We start from the raw sequence: 19,755 nt of genomic DNA on the forward strand, positions 1-19,755 counted from the left end.
TGCTGCTGTAGCCCATCTGCTAACATGCTCTACATGTTGTGCAATTAAAGATGCTCCTCTGGAGCTAATGAGTGGTTATTTGAATTACTGTTGCCTTCCTATCAGCTTGAAGCAGTCCTTTTCCACTTCTTCCACTCATAAATATTTGCTGTTTTTCTGACCGTTCTCTGTGAACCTTGGACCCCTGGTCTGACCCCAACATGCCATGTTCGAAATGACTTAAATCACATTTCAATAAGGAGAGAGCTAAACATGATTTACTGAGATAAAGAAATTAGCGTATTGGGCGATTAGACACCAAATGACCCATCATGGCAGAACAGAATCCCAGCAGTGATTGGATTTAAGACAGGACCTCCACAAATGGTGGTAAAGATGAAGACTGAGGCTTGAATAGAGCTGTGGCTGAGGTAACTGAAGTGGAGATGGGTTGCATGAAAGAGAATCTGAAAGGGAGAATGGCAGGGAGCACAGATTTAAACCATGCAAAGCCGAGGCTTTTGGCTCAAAGAAGGCAGGCGAGAATTGATTGGACTAGAGTAATGATGTCAGAAATGAGATTGACAGCATGGGAAAGCAGTAGTCCTGTAAACAACAGAAAAGCAGCTGAATACACAGGAAAACAGACAGATGAGTGACTACAGATCCCTCCTTATTGAACTTACACTTAAGCTTAATTTCTGCCTCATTCTGATGCTTACCTTGTTTCTCAGCAGGTGATCTTGACCATCTCTACATGGCTAAATGCATTGGGTTACTGCTATGCGAATATATGTTGGCATTAAGAAGCTGCTGAACCACTCAAAACACTCTATACTGCAGCAACATTACCTTTGCCACACATATTCACACAGCACTTTATTCTGTACTTGCATGCTTCAGCTACCTTGCATTTACACCTGCAGCCAACTGAGAATCACCAGTTGACATATTTTTGTAATTCAGGAGGAAACCAGAGTAATTGAACAAATCCCACCCAAGCATAGGAAGAGTATGCAAAGTCTGCTCAGGAAGCCCTAGAAATCTGGAAGGGATTGGGCATCCATAAATCCAACTGGTATCTCTCATACATCATAGCCACAGACTGGAGGTAAAAGATGGGTTGGTCTGAAATGTCAAATAAAAAAAAACAAACCAAAAACTCCCCAACTTAGTTGGTCAGCAGCATCTCCCCCTATTACAAAAATAAGTGATTATACAAGTGAATGAGAGAGTTGATCTATCACCCACAGTAAACGTCCTGCTAATGAGATCTGGTTTCCATCTGTAGTTTTAGGACTTGTTAGGTTGTTCATCCTGTAGATTAGAGTCCTTTTCAGACAGAAAAAAGACAAGAAAGCAGTGTATACTTTAGAGCTTTGCCTGTGGGTTACAAGTGTTTGGTTTCCCAGTCAGAGCTCACCCTAATTCGTCAGATCTGTTTAAATCAAAATTTGAACATCGTGCATAATTTCTTGCAATTGCATTGAGCACCATGTTTCCTTGAAATGGTACACAAATGGTTTTGAGGTCCATTTTAAATGTAACCCAACCAGCAGCATGCTGTATTAACAAGAAAGTGCAGTAAGTGGTTCAGCTTCCATAGATAAAGGCAATACAACATACATGCACCTCTTTTGGTAAGTCAGACTTTCTTAAAGAAAGAACCCTTCTTAAACAGTGATGCTGACCCTATTTGTGCTGTTTACCCACATACCATTTGTATATTTGGAAAAAGCAGAGGAAGACAAAGAAAAAAAAAAACCCACAATCAGCTCACAAAAGTCACAACTTTATTGCACCTTTTCAGTTAGCTATTACGAGGTAAGAGCTACTTTCATTATGAAAGCTCTCTTCTCTGGTCAGAAAAGGTGGTGCAAAATATGGAACCATCAATGCAAACATGTGGACTGTCCATTCACGCCAGTAAATGTTCATCTGCCAGTCCACTTCACAGCTGTCCTTTGGAAATGACACTGCCCCTCTTGTACTGTACACATTACAGTGACATAAGGAAGGACTTGCATGAAAAACAAATGTCTCTCTTACACACAACTGAACAAACACACTTGTAGATAAATTCTCAACACCCACCGACTACTCTGAGTATTTAGTAGCACAGTAAAGATCTTCTTTAAATTACATATTTATAACATTAAAACCTATGCTTTTTATAGCCAATTCAAGGCAACATCTCTAGAATGAAAAGAAATGCATGGGTAAATCTTTACAGCGTTGTCGGGGTGGGGGAAACACTGGTAGCACAAGATGGACTGTACAATCTACACTGGCAAAGCATTTGTTTATTTAACTTTAGTTTCTCTACACATCTGTGCCCAAACTGGTGCAAGGTGATTAGATGGATTCCACACCTGATATATTTTGTATAAAACAGTTGTTTATAGGATGTACAGGATGCAACGAGGCGGCTTAGGTCCAGGGATGACTCCTACATGAAATGGGGTCTGATCAAGGGTGGAGATGGGAATACAGGAGGTTCTGGGTTCCTGAGTCTCAGCCCAGTTTCTAGACGGCGAGCATGACTGTCAGAAAATTGCATAGAGGTATAAGATACAAGGGGACAAGAAGATCTCATCATGTAGTTATCGCATCATAACACAGTGCCAGAAGTATAAAATGTAACCCTTTAATTGCAGTATAGTGGTGAAGGACCCATTGTGGAGTTTTTTTTCCTTCTTTACAGAAAACAAAAACATGTTTCCAAACTGAGCTTCTCTAAATGAAGAACTGATAAGATGAGCTACATAGTTGGATAGCTGCACAGTAGAAAATTAACTGCGCCAACGACAGTTCCTCCAGAAACGCCGGCCTCTACGACGCACACAACAATTGCACCGAGCTGTAAGAAAACAATAACTCATGAATAAAAAATAAAACTAACAGCATCCGATGCGTTTCCTCCATATCGATGACATCGCCCGAGCATTCCTTTGTATTATTAATGTATTAACATTAAAGCTGAACTTGGTAAGGAAGGGAAAAATCACGTGTGTAACAAGAACTGCGCAACTACAAACGACCCTTCATTTAAAATGGGTTTTGAACCAGTTTAGGCATGCGTAATGAGGAAACAGTGGCTATTTTAAACCTCAATTTTACCAACAATATGCAGGCAAAACTCGGTCCTTAAAAAGAAGCAGTGTGGTACAGACACTAGAGTACAAAATAAAATCCCAACTTATGAGAAAAAAATAATAATAACATAAAAATATTTAAGAAATCTAAAACAAGAATAATGAATGAGTCCAGCTTTGTTATTTGACATAGAATAATTTCATTTTTTGTTAAAAAGGTCACTTTTTTTGCTCAGATTGCGTTTTCAGCGCAGTTTTCAGCGAGGCCAATGAGTCACAGCCTACCTTTCACAATTACGGTAAAGCTTTTTGTATTTCATGGTAGCACATTTTCAGGGAAATAATCGGGGCTCAAAGGACACAAATCTAGCGCGATATTGACGTGATGTTCGTGATGTAAGGATTTTCAATTAAATACTGAATGCATAGAAAACGTTAAGCTGCTCATGGCGGCATCTAAAGGGGAGATAGTGAAATTCAGCTGTCTGCTGAAAACAATATTTCACATTGATTAGTTTAAAAGTTGTGTTGGCAGACTGCTGATGCAGTAATGTGTACTGCTTTTGGCACATATCTTATTCTTGAATATGGGGGATTAAACAAACAAAAGACAGAAGAAAAGAGAGAGAGAGAGAGAGAGAGAGGGAGAGATTGGGTAAATGAGTTTGGTAAGAAAAGTATTTTCTGTCTCAATTTCAAGTCAGCAAGACTTCAGCAGCAATCTGGACTCTCAGCGTCGGACTCCAAAAACTCTCTTCCCTCCGGGTGTTACAGACCACTTGTTCCGCCTGTCCTGAATCTTCTGGAACATGCTGCTGGCCCCTCTCCACTTCTCTCTTTTATACTGCTTTACTTTCTTCACCTGTTAACAAGTAGAAAAGGGGACAAATTAAAATTAAATAATTGCATATATCGTCTCAGAGAAGTATTTCAGTTGTTAATAATCAAAATACTTAACAGGAAAGCAGGGTAAAAACTGGCCATCATAGAGAGAAATAGGGGTGCTGTGTTGTTTAATAACAGATTACAACAACACATTTTTAGACAATCTTTCCAGGGATCGTACTTGATTGCACAATATACATGCAAAGTGTCACAAGTAACTGTTTAGGTCCCAAGAGCAACAACGTGTCTGGTTAGTGGCACTAAATTTGCCTGACAAATGTAACTTTGACCTCATGCACGTTTTGAGTAAAGACCCATTAGGTGATCACTGTGTGCAAGTTTCACTGAAATCTAACTAATTCTAATGCAGCAGTACAGATTCTTGTGAACTGAACAGACAGACAATGACTTTTTTCATGTTGCATTTCACCCCTCACCTTTCCCCTGTCGAAGTCTTCATCCCACTCGTCGATCACAGTGTCACACCTGGCATCGCGGGCATCTTCAATGGCATCTCTGCTGACAGCAGAGACCTCACCATCCCAACTGAGGACTAGTGAAGACAAGACATTGACACCCTTTAGGGTCTTTAAAAACACATTTTCTTTAAAATTGCATTTAAAAACACAAATATGACTCTGCATCTCACCATTGGCTCCGTATGCTTTATCCGAAGCGTTCCTGAGCAGCTCTTCTACCACACTACTCGTCTTTTTCCCATCCCAAGCTACGGGTGCAGCGCGGGTCGAGCCATCCGATGTACTTCCATCAGCCGCTGGTGCCACGCTGCGCTTGTAGCCGTCCTTCACTTGGCTGTCCCACACTACCACTGTGGCTGGGAATTGAGAAAAAACAAAACAAAATCACAGAACTGTGATTAAATCTGACATTCTCAAAATGCAATGAGTCACACTCTGCACAAAAGTAGAATGACTGGTCACTCCACAGAAAGGCTGAAAGGCTGCAGAGGTGCAAAGTGATTTTGTCAAATGGCTCCAATCAAAATTTTACATTGACACTCCACAGGTAATCGATGTAATGTTAAGTTCTCGCTCACACACCTGTGCTTTCTTTGTTTATTCTGTCCTTCTCCATCGTTTTCTTTTTGTACGGGGGCTCCGATGCTTCAGTCTCAGCATCAGGACAATGCTTGCTCTCCTCCCACTGCTGCATCTCTTCTTTTAGCCTCTTCTTCACTTTTAATTTCTTTTTTACTTTTAATAAATCTCCTGTATCTTTCTGGCTCCCTGTGGGCTTCATCTCAGAACTGCTTCTGGGGAAAAAGCAGATGAGAGATCGAGGTAATGAAAGGCAGATAGCAGAAGCAACTACTTTGTCTCACTCTTAACCCTTAAGGGTGAGAAGATCAAATATTTAATGAAAAAGAATCTTATTTCAAGTCCTTTATGAGAGTTATGAATAATGATAACACATTTAGAAAAGTTCTTGATTCCTAGAGTCAAGCCAGTAATGTAGACTTTCTGAGAGCTTTACACACGAACTCAACTTCAGGTGAAGAACAAACATAACCAGACTCGAACCAACCTTTCTGTTGTAGAGCGTGCAGACGCTGTATCCTGCAGAGCGTCTCCTGACTGACCCACATTGGCTTTCTTTTTCTTCTTTTTCTTCTTCTTCAACACACAATCCATTTCCTGCTTTTTCCGGTTTGACTCACACTGCGATTGAGTTGTAGCGGATAACTGAGGCTTTTTCTTAGACTCTTCTGCACTGGACTGAGGGGTCAGGCTCCACATGCCACTCTGACACCAGTCCTCCTCCTGGCCTGACGTGTCCAAATGAGACGAGACACACGCCCGCTCCTTCGCCTTCTCTCCGTCTTCGTCCAGCCGCTTTCGCTTCTTCTTTTTCCTCTTGCACCTCTTCTCGCCATCGGACTCTGCTGCAGTGCACTGTGTCTGTGGAGCTGGGGGTGTGACTGGCTCTGGGACGCTCTCCACCTCAGAATGCCGCCGCTTCTTCTTCTTCTTTTTGTGTTTGATATTTTGAGCGGGAGGGTCATCAAGGTCTGGTTCTTGAACCACTGAGTTGAGCTTGTTGGAAGACTTGGGACTCTTTGGGCCTGGACAGTGAAGACCGTTTGTTTTAGGAGGAAGGCTCACGCTTGGCTTTTGCAGTGTGGAGAAAAGGGACTGTTTCTGAGGACTCTGCAGTTTGAAGGATCCAGTTGAATGGGCTAAAGGTGATGATTGGACTTTACATGAATGGAATGGATCAGCTCTGGAAAAGAAATAAGGATCGTCTTTGTTTTTGGGTGTCAAAATTTGAACGGATACACTCACATTAAGAGTATACTGACCCCCTAAGAGGACTGTACAACTCAACCATGCCTAGTGTGAGTATTCGCAATACGAAACAGGTTTCCATATACATACCTGTGAGTGGGAGTGGGTGAGGCAAGGGTGAGGGAGTTAAGTTGATTTTGATGCATGGGGTCACTGGACGGCAAACGGGGCAGAACATCAATGCTGTTCGGACTCCGGCTGCGAGCCTGCAGTTATCGACATAAATAAAAACTTGGTGGTCTAAAGAAAATAGCCATGAGTGTGACAAAAATAAGGAAGAGAGTAAATAAAGGAAAAAAACAGGGTGATTAAAAGGATGATTGGGGGGGGGGTGGAGAGAGGAAAACAAAGTAGAAAGGGTATGGCAGAGAAGAATTAGAAATGATTAGGAAAAAAGAACAAACTAAAGGAAAAGAAGACAAACTTTAAACAAGTGCTAACATGTGGTTGATTAGACGGTACACTGGAGAAATAAGACATTACATAAAAGGCATAAAACGTAACACAACACCACTCTTTAACTTGCCTGAATAAAAAAGACTAATTGAAATCAACGGTGCAATTTGTGACAGCAGGTGTGGCGTTACACGACAGGAAGCACAATTATTATGAGTTTGTAGTAAGACAGGAAGTGAGGCAACTGCTGTGGATGGGGATGACGTTCACCTTCTTGGCCGACAGGGCAAGCTTCTTGGCAGGTGGAGGTGACATGGTGCTGGTGGCTTCAGATGTGATGTTGCCGAGAGCCGGGGGTTTAATTTTTGCCGTCTTCTGCTCCTCTGTGCTCTGAGAGCGCTCCACGCTCCTTGCTGGAGACGCCAGGCCGCTGGAGCCTTTCCGAGGAGTGGAGGGAGTCTCTCCTACTGGTGCACTTTTGGGACCAACGGAGTCCTGGTCCAGAGAGAGAAAACCACAGGTGGCGGTTATGCTTTTGTGAAGCTGCAGATCTGATCTTTTACATCAAACATGGCTTCTGAAATGTGAGAGAATCCTTCTTTTCATGCTACTGTAGACTGAATCTCTGTAGGAAAGCATGTTTCCCTAAAGAAATGCCACTGCTTTTCACAGCACTCAAATATTTTGAGTATTTTTATTACCTGATGATCAAAATTAAAAATCCCTGTCAAGATTTCACCCTTAATGTAACATTTGTATTCATGCTTGTTGACTTTATACCGTACCTTTGACTCAGTGGTGTCAGCAGAGGAGGAGTCAGACAAAGACTTAAATGAGGTAGACGCTGCCATGCCTCTGCCTTCTCCACCTTGTTTTTTATCTCCCTCCGTTCTGCTGACCCCGTTGTTGGAAGGGGTCGGAGTGCTGCTGCGGGATGGCAGCTGGCTCTGCGAAGAGGGCTTCTTCACCTTCTTGAAAGGTTCCTCTATAACTGCGGGTCCACCCGGCAGCTTTGGCAGACCGTTGGAAGAGGATGTCCAGTTGGACAGTCGGGGCTGTGGCTGAGTGCTCACACCGTTCCTGGAAATGGGCAAACCCAAACCACCGTCCATCGACTGGATCTTGCGCAGCTGGGCTGGCTCAAGTTTCTATCAAGAAAACATGGGCTTTTCTTACATTTTTTTTATCCAGAATGTTAAAAGCTAGAAAGTTTAACACATACATTTACTATTTTACAAAAAGCCAAATATTTCTTATACCTTTTTCACCTGTGGGGAAGAGAGAGGCCCGTTCAAGTTGGACCTCTTTATCTGTTCCGATGGTGCCGTATTCTTCCCAGAATACAACATCCCCTGCTTGGTGGTCTGCCCATCTGCATTTTTCTTGGTTTCAGGTATCCTTTAACACACAAACACAGACTCTAGTTTGTTGGACTGCACATCCAGGAGGTACAGACATCTTTTTTGATCTCTTGCATCACTCGCTACCGTCTCACCTCAAGTAGAAAAGCACATAAGCCTGCTGGTTCAAGACCACTTTGATGTTACTTGAGTGCACCATTGAATCATTCATTTGGTACCATTGTCCATTGCTTGCCTGTGAGGATAAAAGAGAGAAGAAACATAAAATAAAGCCATTTTCCCTGTAATGATAACTAAAGCTCTCAAATCTTAATCACTAGTTTAGCTGTGAAAGGGATTTATTTACTTTTAGCTTTTAAAAAGGAACTGAGAGAAACCAATGTGACCCTGACTTTTGGTGAAGATCGATATTTGGCAAAAACTGGCAGCTATCTGTGTAAATGTGTTGTACTGGTATATTCGATGGATACAGCTTGTTATCCAGGTCTGCTATGGTAAGCTATTAACAATCCACTCTCTTGTCCACATATAGTCACTTCTGACTCCAAAAAACTGACGTATTAATGGGAAAGTTTCACAACAAGCTTTCACAAACAGTGTATCGCTGACACCTAATTTGTCACCTTTCCCGATCGGAATCCACAAGACGGAGTGGAAGGATTTTTAAAGCCAATTTTCCTTCACGTTCCTGTCACACGCATACTAAAAAGATTGTTTATCTATACCGTCTTACCTTCACATAGCAGTAGTAGTGTCCAGCATGACAACTGTAGCCTGAATGCACCAGAACAGCATAGAGGCCGTACATGACAGGATCGCCTGAGCTCTGAGACATGTAAGGGCGGATGTTTAGAAATTCTGGGTAACCAACATCCTGAAAAAGAAGAAGAAAATGACAGAAAGGTGTGAGATATATAGAGGAATGAGGCAGTTTTGCTAAAAATCAGTCCGTGTCGTGAAAATTCTTTAACCTTTGTTATTTTTCCACCGCTGAAGTTTGCAAACCTCTTCAGTGAAAGGGTGAGTACGTTGGATGTTCGATGCACTGTGAAGCGCTTGGTGGCCGGCACTTTCTTTTTGCACCTGAAGAAGACGAAAAATAAAAATTATGACGACACTCTTTAATCTTTTTTTAATTTTAAGACCTTTTCCCCAAAAATTTTAAGATTTACACTCACCACTGACTTTGTTAGATACACTTGTTCAACTGCTTAATGTAAACATCTAGTCAGCCATTCACATGGTAACGACTAAATGCATTTAGGTACGTACACATGGTCACAACGACCTGCTGAAGTTGAAATTGTGCATCAGAATGGAGAAGAAAGGTGATTTAAATTACTTTGAACGTGGTTTGGCCCGTCTGCCATCAACAACCAGTCTATTTCGGAAACTACTGAGCTACTGCAGTTATACTGATCTGCATCACGGATGTGCTACCAACAAATCTGCAGCTGTGTGATGCCATCATGTCAATATGGCCCAAGAGGCACCTTGCTGAATACGTGCCACAAAGAATCAAAGCAGCTCTGAAGCCAAAATGGGGTCCAACCCAGTACTAACAAGGTGTACCTAATGAAGTGTCTGGTGAAAGTATTTTGAATCATTTCTGACTACATGAGAGGGGAACTTACTTGGCACACATGTAGGCATTCTCTCCACTTAAAACATCTGGTTTAACAAACAGTTCCAAGGCTCGCACTATGTTTGCTGCTTGCTAAAAACAACACAACAGAAATTACGTTACCAAACTTTCCAAAGACAGAAACATGAACATTTCCATGAAAATAAACGTTATACAATAAGGAGATATCGTGCAACATACCCGAATCTCAACGGCGATATCCAGGTAAGGATCGTACGTATCTGAGACACTTTTACAAATAGAGCATTTTACTGAAAGGCAAAAAAAACAAGTCTCACTCTTCTGACAGTACTTGTAAGTAAAATCTATTGAAGCTGAAGCAACCTCAGTTCAATTTCCTGTAAACATGAAACTGTCAGGCACCTCAAACAACCTCATCTGACTATTAGAGCAAACTTTAAGGGGAAATTCCTTTTACATTTTAACTCTTTTCTATTTTTCCATTATAGAACAAGCGAAACTCTTGAACCCACATAAAAGAAATTACACAAACTGTTCCTTAACCTCTCACTTTCAATATGAAAGTTAATCATAATGAATGTCTCTTTTAATAAGATTTAAATTCAATTTAAATTAGAATATTTGAGCAGTGGGTTCTTAAGTAAAACACAGAGATTGTCAAAATTTATTTAACTATTCAATACAGTTTATTTTCAATAATTACACAGGATACCTGCATCTTAAGCCAAGGTAAGAGACACATATATGACATCTCTCTGTTTTCCATGCATAACTAAAAAGATTATATTAGCCTAATTTAGTATATTGAGTATTAACCTGCATCAAACCATTAAGACTTAATCTGAGCTGCGTGTTTATTCATCAGTCAATACCTCTTGACCTGAGGTAACCTCCAAAGATCTGGTGAACCAGTGTCGTGGCCTGGGTCTGCCTGTCAAGCCTAAAAACACAAAGACAAAAGTTAGTCATGTAATGACTAATGACTAAACAAATATCATAAGAAGCATAAATCCTTACTTCGGATAGCCATTGAGACAGGCTTTCTGCATGGCATCGATGGTGTACCGCAAAAATTCATGGGCGTCCTCTTGACTACCAAAGCGAAAATGTCTTGCAATTTCTGTGGACGACAAAGAGCCCGTCAGATTTCATGCTTTACCAGAGTTACATTTTTCCTCTAGCCTCGCACTGACTGAGACAGGGAGGCTCAGAGAAAGGCGTCTCTCACTTTCCAACTTGTCAATAATGTTCCTTGTATTTGATAAAATGTTGATGAACTGCAATGACCCACAGGCTCATTAAAGAAATAGATCAACCACTGACTACCCAGATTATCTGACTGAGGTCACAGACATTTGTTACATATCGTGATTTCTGACAATAAGTGAAAGCAAAGCAAGAAACTGTAGAGGTTCATTAAAAATAAAAAAAAACCTAACAAAAAATTCATTTCTTATTTATAGCATGACAGCTTATCACTTATGGCCTGATAGACACCAAAGTAAACCATTAAAGGTCACAAATTGAAGTAATATTTTCATTATTAAATAACAGAAAAGTTATTGTTTTCCATAATTTTCTACAGAAATGTTTTTATTTATACACAAACAAAATGTAAAAACTGAATTTTGCTGTTAATTCAAAGATTTTTTTCTATTTTTTTTTTTTTTTTTTGTTGTTTTAATTACACGTCAAAGATCAGGAAGGAGTTACAAGTGCTTTTAATGTTTACAACTTTATTTCTTATAGACAAAGTCTAACAGCAATGCTTTTTACTTTCATTTACTACAGCAGCATTTCTTTACAATGCAGAAACATGGAGACTTAAGGAGAACACATCAGGTTTTTTAAATGGTCATTAGGTGATTAACCGATTTGTCTGACCCACTGAGATTTAACTGAACTGGCCCACAACGTAAAATTAGGTTCTCTCTATAGTCTTCATAACAAGAATAACTGATTATAGTCATTTAACTATTAAAATATGACACGGCACATGTGCACACTTATAAAGTGAACGGATAGTACAGATAGTAGTGATGTACAACAATCAGCTCTCTCGGCACTCAAAGGAAATACATGCATGTCGAGGTAATATGATAAATACCACTCCTTTTATAGGCTGGCACTATACTCTTCCTACACTGGCAAACTGGACAGTACAAAACTCTAGCAGTCCTTTGTTTCTTCCTTTAGAAACTAGCACCTCCTGTCCTTTTTGTGTCCAGTCTCTTTAGCTACACTCCAGCCATCCAAGTTGTCATTTTCCCCAGATAGGTTAACAGTCACACTTTTTTGTAACTATTATAGAAACAGGTTAGGTCAGCACATTCATTTCAAACAGTGGGCTGGCTGTTTCACTGTAACTACATAAAGGTCCTTTATCAGGAAATACAGTACACCCTGCAGCCAATCAAACTAGAGCTTTCACCCAGACCATGGCATAATGACCCAATAAACATGTTATGGTTACAGAGCGGCGTCTAATCTGCAGTAAGAGTCTCATAGTAGAGATAATGTACCCTACTGTAATTTCCTAATGGAAAACTGGATGAGCTAATAGAATGTGGTCATCAACATATTCCCAGCATAGCACCCCTGCACATTCACAACAATGAGTCACCCGAGAGTGGGGAAAAAGGAATATAATACATCAAGCACTAATGATCTATTCCAGGCACTTCCAGGAGAGGAGAGAGGCAACATCTTGAAGACATTAAAGCTGTGGGCATTAATACTGGTGTGTCGTGTTTTTATTTTGTTTGTGAAACCTCAGCTGTGAGATCTGGTGGCAGTTCAGGAATCGGCAGCAGTAAGCTCTTTTGTTTTTGTGCAGTGATATGGCACTATATTAATGGGCTTTAGAGTTGGTCTAGAAATAACGAGGTTGATATTTCAATGTGTGCATTTAAACTGTTCCAGCATTAGCGGCACATTTTAAGCTACAGAGGAGGCCACTAGCTAAATCAATGTATAAAAAACCTGAACACACATACAGCGCATCCTGAGCTCTGATGGGGGGGGGAGAAAGCAGGTGGCCTGTACATTTTTGTGCTAAAGCCCGCAGTCACAAGGAGACAGAAAGGGCATTGGGAAAGGAGGGAGGCAGAGAAAATGAGGCACAGGAGGTGGAGACATGATTGCAGCATCACATAAGGAGGAAGCAGCCAGGTAGGGAGGGGACTAGGGTGCAATGAAACTACAGCACAGTAACTCGCCGTGTCAGGGCACTACTCACACCTCATCGCTACTGTCTACGTGGGATTCATTCACTAACTGCAGTCTCACTGCTCCACTTCTATACTGCAGTTACTGCCCATTGTTGTCATACGGGACACTGTTGCAACACATTACCCTTGAGAGTAGCCAACCAATAAATGTGACGTCTGAGATAAACCTAGAAGGCATAAACTGCTCAGGCACTGTTAAAGGAGGGCGATCTTACTTTTTAAGTCTCTGATGAAGGAGACGGGCTTAATGGCGTTGCCTGTGTTGGCGAAGGCTTGGATGATATGGTTCTGCATTACACAGATCATACAGAAGCCTGACTGGTGACCTGAACAACAAAGAGGAAGAGGAGTTACACATAACATAAAAGTATAAGCAGGTGTTAGCATTAAATACAAAAACAATACCTTTAACTCAAATTTAAGGGGTTAAAAGGCATTCCACAAACAAGCTGCTGATATTACAATATGTTAATCTTTTATATAGAGTCTGTTTGAATGAGATGATCAAAACGAGTAAAAAACACTCCAAATAATAAATGTCTTGATGCATGTACAATCATCCAGGTAAGGAAATCCCTGGATGATTGGGAGCTCAAAATACCGTATTTCCCGGACTACAGAGCGCACCTGAATATTAGCCGCACAAGCTAAAATCAGGGGAAAATCCTGTTTTGTACATACATTAGCCGCACCTGACTAAAAGCCGCAGGTGTTTCAATGTTGACTTATCATATGTAAGACAATATGCACAAAGGGAATTGTCAGGAAAGAGATGGCTGTTTGGAGACACACCCCTTTTATTAATATTTTGAAAAAACAAGCTATGGGTACATATTTGCATAACTTTTTAGGTATATGTACAAGTAGTGGTAATTACAAGTACGAAACATGTACTGTGCTTCATAAATGAGTAACAAATGTAGTACATAACAATAACCTGCAGCACACCAGAAAAATAGATTCAGACTACCTTTTAGGCTCAGGTGCAGTGACACGGCTTTAACAAGAAGAAAAGTCAGTCATTCACCACCATCTTTCTCTTCTTCCTGCGCACTGAAACCACCAAAGTCCTCTTCTCCAGTGTCGGATATGAACAGGTTCAGGATGGCTTCGTCATCCACTCTCAGCTTCTTTCCTTCGTTGTCACTTACAAAACCAACCAAAGAAATCCTCGTTGTCAGTGTCAGAGTCGAACACCCTCTGAAGGGCCGTGGCGGTGTCCTCCTCTCCATCATGCAGCAGTCCAGCCCTTTGAAATCCGTTGGTGATCGTGGATGTTTTCACACTTTTCCACGCTGTCAGAATCCACCGGTGGAATTGAGCATAACTTGCTTTTCGCAAGTTTATCGCCGCTCATCATCCACGAATCCCGCTGAACACATAGCGCTACTTTGAAGTTTGTTTTTCGCACTACTTGTACAGCACTATGTTGCCTGGCGGATGGACATGTGACCAACATACCACTCTTGAACCCCGATACTGTGTGTCTGATCACATGCCCTTCCGCCAGGCAACATAGTGCCGTACAACAGCGGAACAAACAAAACAAATCGTCTTACGATATGACAAAAATCACGGACAATCCATAGAAAAGCCGCACCTGACTAAAAGCTGCAGGGTTCAAAGCTGGTGCAAAAAGTAGCGGCTTATAGCCCGACAATTACGGTAAACTAGGTGAACCAAATGAAGCTACACTTCTTGTTTTTCCTTCTTCAGGCACATGCAGGGATATAGGCCAGGTAAAAGTAATTCCCCAAACTGTGTGAGAAACTGTTAGTGTTTAAAATAAAAAAAATAAAAATAAAAAAAATAAGTAAATGGGATAGTAAATCTACTCACAGACACGGCTGTGCTCCTTTGAGAGTAAGTAGTTGGCAAGTGGCGGCGTGTAGGTGAGACACTGCACTGTGGAATTGAGGAAGCAGGTGTTTCCAAGGTTATGGAGGCCGGCTCCCACCCTGTACACACGCTCCCACTTAAGGGTGATCTTGTTCCCCGGAAAGAGCATCTTCTGCGGAGCAGGGATCCCATCGCTCTGGCCCCCGACCACATTCTCTAAGACTAAAGAAGGGGTACAGGCAATTTTGTGACATTAGCCGAGGACAGAACGCCAGAACTGAGCTTTCAGGGTAAGCATCAAAGAACAAAAGGTCAAACATGGAAAATGTCAGGCCATCAAATTCTGCTCAATTTTCAGTTCATTTTGAGAGCTTACCTTGCCTCTTAATTTGAGCAGGCTCTGCAGCTTTCTGTGCTGTAGCACCCTCAGTCCTAGGATTGAGGATCACATACTTGTTCTTTAGGCTGTCGAGCTGATAGGAGAACCCCTTGGTGGCAGGCTCAAACTCTATTTTCTGCAAAAGGACCTTCTTGGCAGAAGAGGCCAATAGCTTGTTGAGGTCACCCTCATCGCCTGTGTCCTTTCGGCCAGGTTTTAAAGCCTCCTTGAGTTTATCCACTATCGGCATTGTTGGAACATCACTGTGGGGACAAACAGATTGGGTGTCAGCATCACTTCTCAAGACTGCACAAAAAAATAAAAATAAATAAAAATGTACCATTTCAATGATATCAATGACATGCCATCCTTTTTTTATATCTGCAAAAAATGCTCACACAAAATTACTTTGTTTCAGAGTTAAACATGAGCAAAATTAAACCTGCAAATACAAGTTAAATTGCTCTCATAGCTAATAAATTAAACCCGTTTGTTTGCCCTCCAGTGGGTACCTCTCTAGGCACATTTTCTGACATCACCTTACAAGAGAGATAAGGACTGAGTGCTTCCAGCTGGGTCTTGGCAGCTGTCCCTGCAGTTATGCAAGGCATCAGATGTAACATAGGGTGGGGGAGTGTATGGGATAGGAGAGAGAGAGCATTTATGCTTACACATAAGGTGTGAGCAGCTGTAGTTAACTGCCAAATTACATTTATACAACCAATACAAGTCACATTTTGACCTAATCAAATTTTTTTTTCATCCTCTCGACTCCAGTGAGTGCATAATCAGTAAAGCTGTAGCTCCTTAATTCTTGTCACAACAGTGAGAGATCTACAGTAACAAGTAATAACAGTAAACCTAAAAGTGTTTTCCACGTACTGTTTCTACACATAAAAAGCAGCTTAATGTACACAAAGACCATTTTAGTGTTGAGAACTGCTGCTTTACACCAGGCAGCTGTAAAGGAGCTCTGATTCAGGCTGCTAAACTAAACAGCTGATGAAGGGTGTTAGTCGATCAAGTTGACTGGCCGGCTGACTGCAGCGGGAAGAAATGAGGAGATCAAAGTCCAAAGGAAAGAGTGACACATTGTTTACACAGCTGATCATTGCAGTTAACAGAGACCAACTCCAAACTACGGGAGCATTAGAGGGTCGGAGAGTAGGTGACCTGCAATCCCTCGATTAACACATTCAACTATCAATCGCTGAACCTGTGACTTACTTTTTAAACTCACGAGTAAGCTATTATTACACAGCATAGCAACGCCATATTTTGATGGTGAGTGTGTAAAACATTCAATCTTCTCTCAGTTTACCCATACAAATGATACCGTCCCCCCCCAGATAAAGACAACAAAACATCTAAGGGAAAAAAAACAAACAGAAGCAAAGGCTACATCGTAGAGACAATACAGCACTACGACTTACTCATCAGAGTAGGCAGTGACGTCATGAAGAGGGAAGGAGGGCCGAACATGCATTGTATGCACAAGGGCATGCTGACCTTCACGTGCTGCTGATACTGATACAACTAAGAAGCACAGAGCCCACAGGGAGAGGGAGCTAACTGCAGTGATGCAACCGTCCAAACAGGCAGCTCTGCTGATGCGCTGACCAAAACACGGATGTTTAATCCGATTGTGTCACATTACTGATAACACAGAAACTTTCTGACTGCTGTTTGGGATATGCTGGTTGCATAACTAACAAATGATGCTATCTAAGAGACGGGTCATTTTAAGGTGAGTGAAGGTTTTCACAAACAGTGATAATCTGGGAATAATTACTTACACCGATGCTTAATTTGAAAAGAAAAAAAATAATCTATTAAATCCAAAAATAAAACAAATACAATTCCTCGTCTTGTCAACTCAAGCTTACATCAAGCATAAAATTACACTGGTAAAGCTTTTTAATGTTAAGAGTACTTCAGATATCTTAAAGCCAACTTTAATAAGTTTCCACTTTATGTGATAATTTATGTTAGCATGGCTTTGTTTTCTGTTCCACTTTCCATCAATGCCCTTTGCCTTTTTCATTGTACATGTACCATGACAATAAAGGGCTATTCCATTCAATGAAGGAAGGGATGTACACAGGCAGACAGTCATTAAGCGTAAGGTCTTGTTAAGCCATTTTGCCTATGTAATCAATATGTAGTGCAATGTCAAACTAAACAATACGACTTAAAGCCTATTTACAGGGGTTTAAAAACTTATAACCTGGTTGTTTCCAATTTTAAAAGGTAATCCTCACACTGATATGAAAATATTTCATTCAATTTGTAGGAACACAACTGATATTGAACTTAAATTTAGATGTTTAGAAAACTGACTCGTAAAGGATAGATTGACTCCATATTGCACAGTGAAAGTTCGGAGAACCTCAGTTTGATCCTGAGAGTTCCTTCTGGGATTGCATCACGAAGGGCATCCTGTGTAAACATGCGGCGTGATCCTTTCCGAATAAGTGAACAACCAAAACTAGCTTTTACTTTTGTAGGATAGATTGCAGCTGAATTAGTTTATTAAGTGCTTTTATGGACCGTCAATAGCAGATTATGTTAGCTACTAATATATAAACAAAGAATTAAAAAAAAAATGTAGAGACAGCGGGATTACTTTCAAGTACCCTCCAGTGAATACTTGCATTACCCAATACTGACTCTTTATTTGCATTTCGTAAACTATGTATACATAGATCGTGCACATATCCTGCCTAAACTACTGCTGGATGCAGGTGACTTCAAGGGCTACCAAAAATGTTGAATTATGACACAAAACAAACTATGAGAACATTTTAAAAAAAAAAGATTATTTTTGAATATATAGGAGGCATATATATATATATATATGAGGCAATATATCATTTAAAAAGGGCATTTATTTACAAGGGGTCACCACAGTGGGTAGCTTTACATGTTTTATTTATTTATTGTCTTGTTGAGCCACAGAAGCTTTGGATAATTAACATTACTTACTCAGCATAATTTATCCCTGAAATAATTCATTCTCAACTACTACTCAAACGACAGAGGAAAAAAAAATCCATAAACTATTAAAACAAAACACCAGAATATGAAAACATGCATTCAGCCCTCACCTTCTCCCATATCTGTTCTAAGTCACCCGCCACCACTAGAGGAGCATTGGGTCAAACCCACTGCAACACCACATGGTGCTTCCCACAGGCAAGAATTGCTCTAAAAAAAAAAAATCTGCCATCCTATATGTTTTTAAAACTGAGGGTTCAGATCACTCTTAAAGAACTTGCTGCAAAGGTTTGTCTAATGACACAAAAAAAACCCCAAAGACTGGACTACTCCAGGTTTAATATATAGATCTACAAAAAGCTACTCACTCGCTTCAACACACTCCCACAAGCACACACTCAAAGTGTAGAGATTTCACTTCTTAAATCCCACAGCTTATTGTTTTGACCTGCTTATAAATCTACCTGGACGCATAATTTAAGCTATTTTGAGGTCTTGTTTTTTCTAAAGGTCGTTAAGAGCTCCATGAAGTAGCCGGTGTAGCTGCTCACCTACTGGTCCCACCACTATGGGCCAATCACCAAAGCTTGAATGCTAGTTTGCTTATCTACAGCCGCAGCTAATCTCGCCCTGAACCGTTTAAAATTTATACAGGAAGCGTCGCTAAATATCGCAACTGCTCGATATTTAATCGTTTATCTGTCCCTGCTGTCGACTGATTCGTGTTCTGCTATTCAATCGTTTAACAGTGGAGCAACGCGGTTAGCAGCCAAGCTAACTTAACGTGGCGAAAGCCAGCCTCCCTCAGTGCTGCAATGTGGTTAGCATCCCAGCACCCAGGTAGCTAACAAACCTCCCTAACCGCCACATCTCGCCTCTTAGCCCAACGACAGCACCACGTAAACAAGCAGCGAACAGATATTACACGAATACGCCTTTCCGTTCACTTACCTTTCACTCAACGGGACAAAATAATTTAAACTAGAAGCCTCTGCTTCCTCAGATGAAGCTCTTCAATCTAGTATTTTCGCCCATGCTGCATTATGAGAGGGCGATAGAAAAAAAATGACTGACAGGAATCACGGACCAATCAGAGCACAGGTCACGCTGTAGCCGAAAGGTTCAGCCAATCGGCGCTTAACGTGACGTCGATCTGTCGGGAGAGGGCTACACGTGACTTCCAGCCAGCGCTGTTTACCATTGATGCGCGATACCTGATTATGTTTTTATATAACAACAAAAACGCGCGGAAACATGGCAGGGCCTGAATCACACCGCTACTCATGCTCATGAAAATTCCCAGAGGAGGGCAAAAGAAACAAACACCCCCCCCCATTTTACATTTTTAATGATGCTTTTTCATTTGCTTTTCTTTCTAAGATTGCATTTCATTCGATTGTCATTGCAAAGACCAGCAGTGTTATCCTAAGAGCAGGACATTTTAATGTTAGAATAGTAACGCATTTAAAATCTACAGTGAAAAAGGATTGCATGCTGTGAAATGCTGAATGGACTCATGTTTGCTTGATCTGGGCACATGGATTGGCTCGTGAATGTCACGTTGCTGTTGTCTCCAGTAGGCGGCAGTAGATTGCCTCAAACGAGTCTCTAAATTACAGATTTAGTAAGCTAAAATGATGCATGATGATCTGCACTAAATGCACATTCCTAGGCATTTAGAT

The 19,755-nt window shown here is 41.0% G+C and overlaps 1 protein-coding gene across 2 annotated transcripts; it reads right to left on the reverse strand.

Moving 5' to 3' along the window:
- Positions 1-1,755: 1,755 nt before the first annotated feature.
- usp36 (ubiquitin specific peptidase 36) lies at positions 1,756-19,134 on the reverse strand. 2 transcript variants are annotated; one of them, XM_005744319.1, is made up of 20 exons: positions 19,025-19,134; positions 15,074-15,339; positions 14,698-14,919; positions 13,074-13,184; positions 10,646-10,748; positions 10,501-10,568; positions 9,848-9,918; positions 9,657-9,739; positions 8,994-9,105; positions 8,756-8,896; positions 8,157-8,257; positions 7,921-8,059; positions 7,447-7,809; positions 6,932-7,156; positions 6,356-6,471; positions 5,505-6,200; positions 5,021-5,229; positions 4,609-4,794; positions 4,397-4,512; positions 1,756-3,936 (listed from the first exon to the last, which is right to left on the reverse strand). In XM_005744319.1, the coding sequence occupies exons 2-20, from the start codon at positions 15,324-15,326 to the stop codon at positions 3,805-3,807; spliced, it is 3,447 nt and encodes a 1,148-aa protein (XP_005744376.1). In that variant the 5' UTR covers positions 15,327-15,339; positions 19,025-19,134; the 3' UTR covers positions 1,756-3,804. The 2 variants fall into 2 exon arrangements, with proteins under 2 accessions (XP_005744376.1, XP_005744375.1); XM_005744318.1 differs by having other exon boundaries at positions 5,021-5,232.
- Between the last annotated feature and the right edge of the window lie 621 nt (positions 19,135-19,755).

The sequence above is a fragment of the Pundamilia nyererei genome, unplaced genomic scaffold (genome assembly GCF_000239375.1).
Source record: "Pundamilia nyererei isolate P.nyererei 1_Seehausen unplaced genomic scaffold, PunNye1.0 scaffold00142, whole genome shotgun sequence".
Classification (NCBI taxonomy): Eukaryota; Metazoa; Chordata; class Actinopteri; order Cichliformes; family Cichlidae; genus Pundamilia; species Pundamilia nyererei.

Coding starts and splice junctions, on each gene's coding strand:
- usp36 (XM_005744318.1), bottom strand. CDS start 15,326: ATGCCGATAGTGGATAAACTCAAGGAGGCTTTAAAACCTGGCCGAAAG. Junction 10,569..10,645: donor TGTCTCAATGGCTATCCGAA/GTAAGGATTTAT, acceptor TTGTGTTTTTAG/GCTTGACAGGCAGACCCAGG. Junction 6,201..6,355: donor TCACCCACTCCCACTCACAG/GTATGTATATGG, acceptor TTTCTTTTCCAG/AGCTGATCCATTCCATTCAT.